This window comes from Ananas comosus, linkage group 2, assembly GCF_001540865.1.
Source record: "Ananas comosus cultivar F153 linkage group 2, ASM154086v1, whole genome shotgun sequence".
Lineage (NCBI taxonomy): Eukaryota > Viridiplantae > Streptophyta > Magnoliopsida > Poales > Bromeliaceae > Ananas > Ananas comosus.
In genome coordinates this window covers 6643924-6654149 of record NC_033622.1, presented here as the reverse complement: position 1 = coordinate 6654149, position 10226 = coordinate 6643924, and the positions used below count along the sequence as shown (strand labels likewise).

The 10226-nt window shown below is 37.5% G+C and overlaps 1 protein-coding gene across 1 annotated transcript; it reads left to right on the top strand.

The window, feature by feature from the left end:
- LOC109704551 (oryzain alpha chain-like) lies at nucleotides 1504-5086 on the top strand. The gene is made up of 5 exons (XM_020225299.1): nucleotides 1504-2220; nucleotides 2432-2667; nucleotides 2819-2959; nucleotides 3762-4211; nucleotides 4710-5086. The coding sequence occupies exons 1-5, from the start codon at nucleotides 1737-1739 to the stop codon at nucleotides 4809-4811; spliced, it is 1413 nt and encodes a 470-aa protein (XP_020080888.1). The 5' UTR covers nucleotides 1504-1736; the 3' UTR covers nucleotides 4812-5086.

Sequence of the window (10226 nt, the reverse complement as noted above, 5' to 3'; positions counted from 1 at the left end):
AATTTTTTAAAGGATTATTCATGCCAATTTTGATATAAATAATCTGAAACTTTAAATGAATGTCTTGATACATGCGCAGCTTAGTTATATATTATTAGTATGTTACCCATAACTTAGATATATACAAAATATTTAACAAAAATAAAATTATCTAAAATTTTAAGTGAAGAATTTCTTATCCTTCAATATATATATATATATATATATATATATATATAGTCCGACTGGGATACTATCGATAGTACAAAGCATTTGGTGCTATCAAGTTCTCTGTCGATAGATTTATCTTTTTTATCATTTTTCATCGATTCGATTATACTATTCAACCAACCACCCACTCAACCCTAAAAGGCTCACATCATCCTAACTGTACATTTCTCATTTCAAGGACTAAAAACTAATATTATTTTTTTTGAGAGATACTAAAAAACTAATATCACCAATAGTTTGATACTGTTGATAGTATTCCAACCTAGTTCTCTCTCTCTCTCTATATATATATATATATATTGTATGCTTCAAATTGTTTGCCAAGCACATACTAAATACTAAATTTAAGAAGAAAGAATTTATAACAAATACTAAGTATAATAATAACAATAAAAAAAAAAACAGCAGCACCGGTAATAATAATAAAAATAAAAATAAATAAAAATAATGTATGAGAACCAAGGAAAGTCCGTTGCAGTTTCGTTGACCAATAGAGCTACGGATGTGTATGATGTGTTTGTTCATGATCCATCCCCTTCTCTCCTAATTCTGAGGGGATGGGGTTTCTGCTCCTCGTTGATTGGCTCAACTCATTCCACGCCCTTCCCACCCCGCACCCCAGTGGGAACCACCACCGCCTCTCTTTTCGTTTCTTTTCTTTTCTTTTCCTTTCCTCTCCTTTCCTTTCCTTTTCCCTCTATTATTTTTAAAAAATACTTCAAAATCTTTCACATGATTTCGTATTTTCTCACTTTAATATTTTATAATTTAAAATGTATCAATTTGCTTCTCTGTGATTTTATTATTATTTTTTTTTATCAATTTTATAATTTTTTCTTAAATCAGTGACACAATTAAAAGTAAAGGTTACTAAAGTAAATATTCGGTAAATCTAGATGGATATTTGATGTTTTTTGTAGATAATTTAATAAAATATTAAGAGAAAAGCTATAGAAAAAATAAAAACAAAACCACATGGAGATAAATTGATATATTTTAAATCAGAGGGTACTAAAGTGAGAAATTAGAAACCACATGAGGGGTTTTTTAAAGTTTCTCTTATTTTTATTTTATTTTATATTATATATATATATATATATATTTTTTTTTTTCTTTCCTCGTTGCATCCACCTTCTCCGCTTTCCTCTCTTCTTGTCTATTTTATTTTTTTCTCAATCTTTCTTTTTTATTATATTATATTATATTTATTATTATTAATCAATAATTATACTAGCTAATAATAGTGTCACCCTCCTCGCCTCTTCCTCCATTATTATTATTATCATCACGATTGTAATCTTATAATCATATCAATAAAAAAACAAAATTTTATTTTATTTTAATAAATAAAAAAGAAGAAAGAAAGAGAGAAAAGAAAGAAAAAAAAAATCCGTCCCTGTTTCCAGTTTCCACCGGCATCTAATTGTTCCCTCTACCTCTCTCTATAAATTAACGCTACATTGGCATCCTACGGAAGAAGAGAAGCCAAAAAGAAGAGAAAGGAAAGCTAAAAGAAAAGAAAGAAAATGGGTTCTTCTTCTCGGTTAGGAGGCTCTTCTGTGCTCCTCGTCTCCTTAGCCTTGAGCTTAATGGTGGCTGTGGTGGCTGCTGCGGGGGGCATGTCGATTTTGGGGTATGGAGCTCGGAGCGAGGCGGAGGTGCGGCGGCTGTACCGGTCGTGGATGGGCCGGCACGGGAAGTGGTACAACGGCGTCGGCGAGGAGGAGAGGAGGTTCGAGATTTTCAAGGAGAATCTCCGCTACGTCGACGAGCACAACGCCGCCGCCGACGCCGGCCTCCACTCCTTCCGCCTCGGCCTCAACCGCTTCGCCGATCTCACCAACGACGAGTACCGCTCCACTTTCCTCGGCGTCCGCCCCCGCGGCGGCAGGAGCGGGAGCGGGAGCGGGAGCGATCGCTATCGCCTTCGGGCCGGCGACGCTCTCCCCGACGCCGTCGACTGGAGGCAGAAGGGCGCCGTCGTCGCCGTCAAGGATCAGGGCAGCTGCGGTCCGTCTTTCTTTTTCTTCCCCCTCTCGACAGTCGATACGAGCCTGAGATGTCATTTATTTATTTATTTATTTTTTTTTATTTCGGTTCTGAAAAATTATCGGTCGGTTCATCTTTTGGTTTTGATGTTGCTCTCTCTGTTTTGTTTTTTTTTCTCTCTCTCTCTCTCTCTCTCTCTCTCTGTGTCTGTGTCTGTGTCTGTGTCTGTTAGGGAGTTGCTGGGCATTCTCGACGGTGGCGGCGGTGGAAGGGATCAACCAGATCGTGACGGGTGATCTGATATCGCTGTCGGAGCAGGAGCTCGTGGACTGCGACGGCAAGTACAACCAGGGCTGCAACGGCGGCCTCATGGACTACGCCTTCCAGTTCATCATCAGCAACGGCGGCATCGACACCGAAGAGGACTATCCCTACAAGGCCCGCGACGCCACATGCGACACCTACCGGGTATTGTTCCAGTCCTGTTCCCGATCCCCCCAATAACCAATAATAATAATAATAATAATCTGATGAATCTGAATTTGTAAATTCTGAACCTTGCCGGTGCTAGCTGTTTTTGTTGCCGTGTGTATTATTATTATTCTATTCCTCTTCACAGAAAAACGCAAAGGTCGTCTCCATCGATTCGTACGAGGATGTCCCTGCTAACGACGAGATGTCCCTTAAGAAGGCCGTGGCGAACCAGCCCGTCAGCGTTGCCATCGAAGCCGGCGGAAGGGCCTTCCAGCTTTATGAGTCGGTGAGGATTCCAGCTTCATTTCTTATTGGGCTCGTGCCCTCAAAACTGACCTTCCTCCAGTGTTAAGCTTCAATCGCTCTCCTCCGTATGTATTGTGATGATTGATATACATACACATATGCGGTCTCCATTCGATTGTAGCAGCACATGTAGATTTTCGCATCATTGTGACCCAGGAGATATGGCTGACTTGCTAAAATATTTTTAATCAACTCCGCAATATTTGGCTGTTCCATTCTTCATAGCAGAAGAACATGCTTTTTCGACAAACGAACGAATTTATCTTAAATGTTAAATATTACTTTTTCTTGATTTCGGTACCCCTTATTATTGAACCATGAAAGGTATTTATCGTTTCGATTTCGCTTCTCTTATGTACTATGTGATCCTCTTATGTACTGTGTGAATTTAGCGCATCATCATCTTTGTCGGAAACTTTACATGTGTTGACCTCATAAATTTGGTGAGGCCTTGTTAACTGTTTTGGTAATTTTATTTGCAATTCGTCCCACTTCTCCTTGTTAAGGGGAAGTTGGATGTGTGCTCGTGTGTAGCTTTGTGAAAATACGCTATTCTGATGGTTCATTCGTGAGAGGCCCCCCCATTTCATCCGAAGAGATTATTATTATTATTATATACATGATTTTTAGTATGTCAGATACATGATCGTGCGATTGGTTTTTCAAAATTTCATTCCCTTCTCTTGACCAGTTCTTAGCTCATCTCTCTTCTTTGGTGCTCGAAGTTGAATTATTAAACATCTACCGAAGGCAATCATGTTAGAAATATTGAAATATTTCAGGGGATATTCAACGGAAGCTGTGGGACTTCACTAGACCACGGAGTCACAGCCGTAGGCTACGGCAGTGAGAACGGAAAGGACTACTGGATTGTGAAAAACTCGTGGGGAGATAAGTGGGGTGAGGCTGGGTACATCAGGATGGAGCGCAACATTGCTTCGCCCACCGGTAAATGTGGGATCGCCGTGGAAGCGTCCTACCCGATCAAGAAGGGGCAGAACCCGCCGAACCCGGGGCCATCCCCTCCTTCTCCCTCGAAGCCCCCCTCCGTGTGTGATAACTACTACACTTGCCCGGAGAGCACCACTTGCTGCTGTGTCTACGAGTTCGGCAACAGCTGCTTCTCGTGGGGGTGCTGCCCTCTTGAAGATGCCTCATGCTGCGAGGATCACTACAGCTGCTGCCCTCATGACTACCCCATCTGCAATGTTCGAGAGGGGACTTGCCTCATGGTAATTCACTCTCCCTAGTACTCGATGACTCAATCAAATTATTATTATTAGTTCATTTAACGCCGGGAGTACAAGTTTCAAATTTGGGATGGTTCTTTTTCGCTGGGATTCGCAAAGCCATATATCAAACCCCTGGCGTATGCCTTGTGGGAAAATCAGCTTATCGAAAACCTAAACATGTTTCCAACCTAATAATCTAAAGTTATCGCGATGTTTTACAGTATAGATCTGCCTCGATACTTGTTTAGCTTATGGCAGATGTTGGGAATTTCATTACCAATGAACGAAGCTAAGTCCATTGCGTATTGCATATAATTGGCTTCTAGTAAATTTAGCCGTACGTAGGATGTGGAGACACAAAAGGTAAAAGAAGGGTTATAGGCGTTTGTCCCTAAACATGCAAATTTTTTGCTTTTTTTTTTTTTTTTTTTTGTCTCAAGAGGCTTCTTCTTCAAGACTTCATGATTCTGATTACCTCTCTGTCTCTAATCAAAACAGAGCAAGAACAACCCGCTTGGCGTGAAGGCTTTCAAGAACATTCCTGCAAAGTCCTCCTGGCCTCTCCCTACTGCGGAGGAAGGCATGAAAAGCAGCACGTAATAAAACTGCCAGCAACAGATTAGGCAAGGAGCACCTGGAGTAATGAGTACATGGATATGACCAATCAATGGATGATGGCACTTGCTTACACTGATAATATGTTAGATGCTATTGTACAATTATCTAAACTTCAAAAATCCTCTGATTAACTTATGGATGGCTTTACTATTTGCTTCCAAACTCTCTGGAAATTTGCTTGTGCTTGCTTTGAATGCTTGCTTTGCAATTGGTGTTGCTATGTGATATTTCGATTCTGTATCTTCTTTTCTCTCTAATTTGGGTGGTGATTGCCATTGCTGAGGCACTATCCACGGGGCTCTACAATTGCTGATGAGGACCTGCTGCTAATCTTGTTGCCTTTTGTAACGGATAATGGTTTGTGGGCCTAGCTTGATTTCAATAAGATAAACAATATATTCAAATTTGGCGTCAACAGAATTTTGACTTGAAAGTATTATTGACCGACTCAAATCAAATAAATTGGTTTCGTACCTTTTTTTTCAAAATTTTGTTACCCTTCTGTCCATGGCAGATGAGATTTGCAATTGAAGAAGCTATGTTCATGCATATTGCAGCAAATTTAGCTTGATTAGAGTGGCAAATTAAAATTGTTTAAATTGTTTTGGCTTGATTTGCCTATATATTATTTCTAAATATTTGCTAAACTATTCCGTTACTAATGCAGTTATGCTGAGAATTACGAGGTCACTTTAGTTGTGTTTTGCGGTGTGTATCATAACCTATCATGCATGGTATAGTTTGAATCTTGTGGTTGTTGCCTTTTCCAAACCACCTGTTTCCCAAACCCCCCTAAGGTACATGCTAGAAGTCGCAATGTACCGTAGGATTTACAATTGAATATGGCATACTAGCTTTCGTATGGAGAAAGCATGTTGCAATTGTAATTTATGATTTATTCCTTTATGTTTTATGAATAGGAGACTGATTGGAGGATCATGTTGTATAATAATTCATAAAATTGCATTGTTTATAATGCTACATCGCAGATTAGAAAGGAGAAACGGTAATCCTAAATGAAATGAAATGGGATCCGATGAGATCTAAGATCGATGATCAAGACAAGCAAGATTAGTTATCAAGCCATATATAATGCGATGATGTAATTATAAGTAAATGCTGTTGGTTTTATGAATCAGGTTTTGGGTCGCCCATTATGGGCAATTCTGATCCGACCTATTAAGCTAATGGGTACTTTTCTTGGATGATTGAGAAACCATTCTAAACTACACGTACTTTCATTGGCATTAGAGCATATCTAAATCAAATTCTTGACTCTGAATTCTTCTGTATAGAGATTGGTATGAATATTTTTTTTCATACATGAGAAATTTGTATGCAATTATTTCTCTAGAGATTGTATACATGATTTAACTCTAAAATAGTAATTTATTTTAAATTTTTTGACTTGAATTGTCAAGCTTGTAATGCAAAATTGATAATGTAAAGATTGCTCTATTTTCTTTCTTTCGTTTCCAAAAAATAAAATACGATGATTTGAATCTGTTAATAGATCTCTTTTTTTTTTTTTTGGGAGACCTAATCCAATATAAATGGATTATTGGATTATAATATTGTGATGCGGAAGAGATATTACATATATTGAAGTTAGGATAATAAGTTGATTTTTGAAATGTTGGCTAGATGTAGTAGGGTTAAGTCTTCTTATTAAATACTAAAAATTTGAGGGTTCAATCTCTACCCATGAAATTTGTTGTTTTATTTTTATTTTTACGGACCATTTTATAATGATTCAATTATTCTAAACTCTTGCATATTAATTAACATCAAAATGATCATAATGCATATTAATTGATGCCATAAAATTATAAATAAAATATTTATATTCAAAATTTTACATGCTAATGAATATTAAATTTTTGTTAGATATAGCACGTACTATTCGGACTGAGAGAATCTTGAGGGGAAGATATGGTGATAGACTATTATACTCCATCATGACTTATAAGATAAATCTGTCTCATTTCATGGACCAATATATCTCATTTTTAGACGATACTGTTCAAAGTGCTTGAAAATGATAATTATGTCATTCAGGATTTTTAGAGAGCACTTATGTTGAGAAATTCAATACCAGATTATTGGGCTAAAATTTGATAAAATTTATTTAGAAAGAAGTATGATTTCATACTATTTCATAGTGATTTAGTATCGAGATTCAAGGATGCAATAATCGTCATTATATTACAAGTGCTATAGGAAGGACTAATATTTTTTCAATATTTTCTAATCTTTGAAATGATAGGTACACTGCTTTTGGCAGATCTGACGGAGGTCTATTGTTACGAAAAACAACACTTGATATTATGGAATGAATATCATATGATACTGTTCTGGAACCATGGTGTAGAATATTTAAAGGTGAAAATTAAGTTATTCTGTAGCACACTAAACTTTAACAAATTGTAGAGTTAGAATAGTGTTTTGCGCTATTCCTGGTGATTTTAAAGGTCGTTGACTGAGTACTGACCAATTACTCATGTATTGAGAACGCGAGGAGGAGTACTTAGCACCAAAATCTGTAAATTCAGATTTTGAGGTGTTGAGTACTGGTACCTGGGTGAGGTATCGGTACCCTAATGCGTGACTGAGAGTAGCTGCTCTCGGGTTTGAGATCTGGAGTATTGGGTACCGGTACCGGATGCCGAGTGCCGGTACTGGGGTTGGGTACCGGCAGTGCATTGAGCGGGTATCGGTACACCGCAAACAGACCGCTTGACCGAGGCTCGGGTTTGACAGGTCTGGGTGTCAAGTACCGGTACTCCTCTTTGAGTACCGGTACGCAGTGTGGAAAACTGCAGTTCATGCAGTTTGTAAATTTTGAGTTTGCGGGGCACTGGGTGGATATTGTTACATGGTGTATAAATAACCCTTCACCCATTTTTATCCTCAGTTGGCTGTGTTAGATGTATACCCTAGAAGCCAACCAGGCCGACACATATATTCTTTCTAGGACATAAATTTGTATTTGACTTTTAAATATTATGAATAACTTTGGATTTTTATTTCCATTCATGTTGTGTATGTGTCCATGAATCGTCCAAAAAATTAATAAGATTATGACATATATTCTCAAGTGTTGAGAATTTGAGACATGTGTCATTGGTGGTTAATTCCTAAATGCTCCCGATCAATGGATCATCACGGGGACGGTGATTGATCCGATGAGATTGGTGCATAAGTCGCTTCCCCTTTGGGTAGACGAGTCTCGAGTCGACAGTGTGGAGACACTGAAGCGAATATGCAGGTGGTTGTTAGAGAACAAGGGTACCGAGCGTGACCAACGCGAGAAGTCACTTGGATGTCTACTCACTCGTCAGTGACTTACTCAATTGTTGCAGTAGTGTGACTGGTCCTTTGACCTGCGGTGCCTCGGCTATTCACAATGAGGTTACTGTAGTTTGACTGTACATACACTTGGTCCCTAGCCATTCGGGTCCTTGCGGTGCATGTTGGCTGCAGTAGGTTCATTGTAGGAATAGGGTGCGCACTCAGATGGAATCTATCTCCCTTGGTAGATAGGGGTGTTAGTCCTATGTGATTTATGAGACCGAGTTTAGAAGACCTTGGCCAGGGCAGAATAAATAGCGGAAAAGGGTTTCCGATATTAGAAACTCGAGTCGAATAAATTTAACATATGACAGACGATGGGGTTTGACGAGTTATTCCATAACCTCCGTCTAGTCGGGACTCATGATAGAAGGATTGTATCACACGGTAACTGCACCAAGAGGTTCAGTATTCCATTCTACTGGAATGCCACTACATGCTGCTAGGCGTCACTGGTGGATTGTGAGACTCATGAGAATTATCTAGATGATCGATAATTCTCATTGGGCTGAGTTGGAATTGTTCTAATCCATTGAAAGGAGTTTCAGTGATATTGTTGATAGTGATCAAAATATATCTCACTACCAGATAGAATAGAACCTATGGGGTCACACACATAAGAGGTTGTGATTGATCGGATAGCTAGATCGCGATTATTGAATCGCCGGAGGACCTAATTGTCAATATGTTGATAATTGGACTAATTTGTAATTGTTACAAATTAGTGGTATTAAAGTGTAAATGTTACAAGAGAGGACTTACTAATAGTTAGTAAATTATAAGAGGACTTATGTGCAATTGTTGCATTATTAATTTGATAAGATCAAATTAATATAAAATTCAAGTCGAATCAAATTAGTATTTGATCAATCTAACCAATTAAAGAAAGGATAAATTTAAATATAGATTTATATTTATCATTAATTGTCATTATATTATTAGGAATAGGATTATATTCCTATATATAATATATGAGAGCTTTTAGAAAACCCTAGCCGTCATCTATCCTCTCTTCTCTCTTCCATCTTCTAGCAAGAAAGACGTCCTTTTGCAAGGGATCTAGCACCCCGGTGAGGACATCGATCAAATCAAGAATCTCATGTGGATACCTATAGAGGCCGGACGCGTGTGCGGTTTCAAGAGAACCGAATTTCACGATCATCAAATTGAGGTGAAGATTTATCCGCGAATAAGGTAAAGATTCGATCTTATTTTTCTCCTTTAATCTTAAAGAACATGAGGGATCCTAATTGCGTGGTTTTTGAGATTGGATCTCGAGAGTTTTCAAAAATCAAATTTGTTTGATTCTTTTTTCGCTGTATTTTTTTTTTTACCGTACGCAATTTTCTAACAGTGGTATCAGAGCCATTCTCATGTTTTTAAGATTAAAATTATGAATTTAGGTATTCTAAACCGTTTTTCGCTGGTAGAACGATTTATAGATCGTTTTTGTCTAATTCGAAAAGTCCGAATTGATCAAACAACTTAATCGATGGTTTCTTATTTTCTATCAAAAAAAAAAGGGTACTGTAGCAATTACTGTAGCATCCATACGGACGCTACTGTAGCGTCCGTACGGACGTCAAAAAAAATTTTTTTTTTAAATTTTTTTTAAAATTATTTTTTATAAATTGATTAGATCAATTCAAATTTTAAATAAAAGAAAAAGGAAAATCTAATTTGATTAGATCAAATCTTGATGAGATCAAGTTGTTATTTTTGACGATTAAATTTTTGATCAAGATTATAAGCTATCAATAAGATTGATTGTTTTTAGTGATTTAGTCACTATTATTTTTCGAATCATCTTTTAACGGTTAATTAGAATATCCAAATTTATTATTATATGTGTAATGTATGAGATACATATCAATAATGATCATGGGTAGCGACCCATTTCTTTTTATTTCAACATGTGATGTATGATGTGTATGCAGAATCCTATAATTTTTAATTTGTTTAAATTAAGAATTTTGTATTAGAGATGGCTATTGTTGTGCTTGCGTGCACAAGCCGATTTATTTGGAGACCTGCGTGTCTCAATAG

Excerpts from the sequence above, each read along its gene's own strand:
- LOC109704551 (XM_020225299.1), top strand. The coding sequence starts at position 1,737 with ATGGGTTCTTCTTCTCGGTTAGGAGGCTCTTCTGTGCTCCTCGTCTCC. Across the intron at positions 2,960-3,761 it reads CCTTCCAGCTTTATGAGTCG|GGGATATTCAACGGAAGCTG; the intron begins GTGAGGATTCCA and ends GAAATATTTCAG. Across the intron at positions 4,212-4,709 it reads GAGAGGGGACTTGCCTCATG|AGCAAGAACAACCCGCTTGG; the intron begins GTAATTCACTCT and ends TAATCAAAACAG.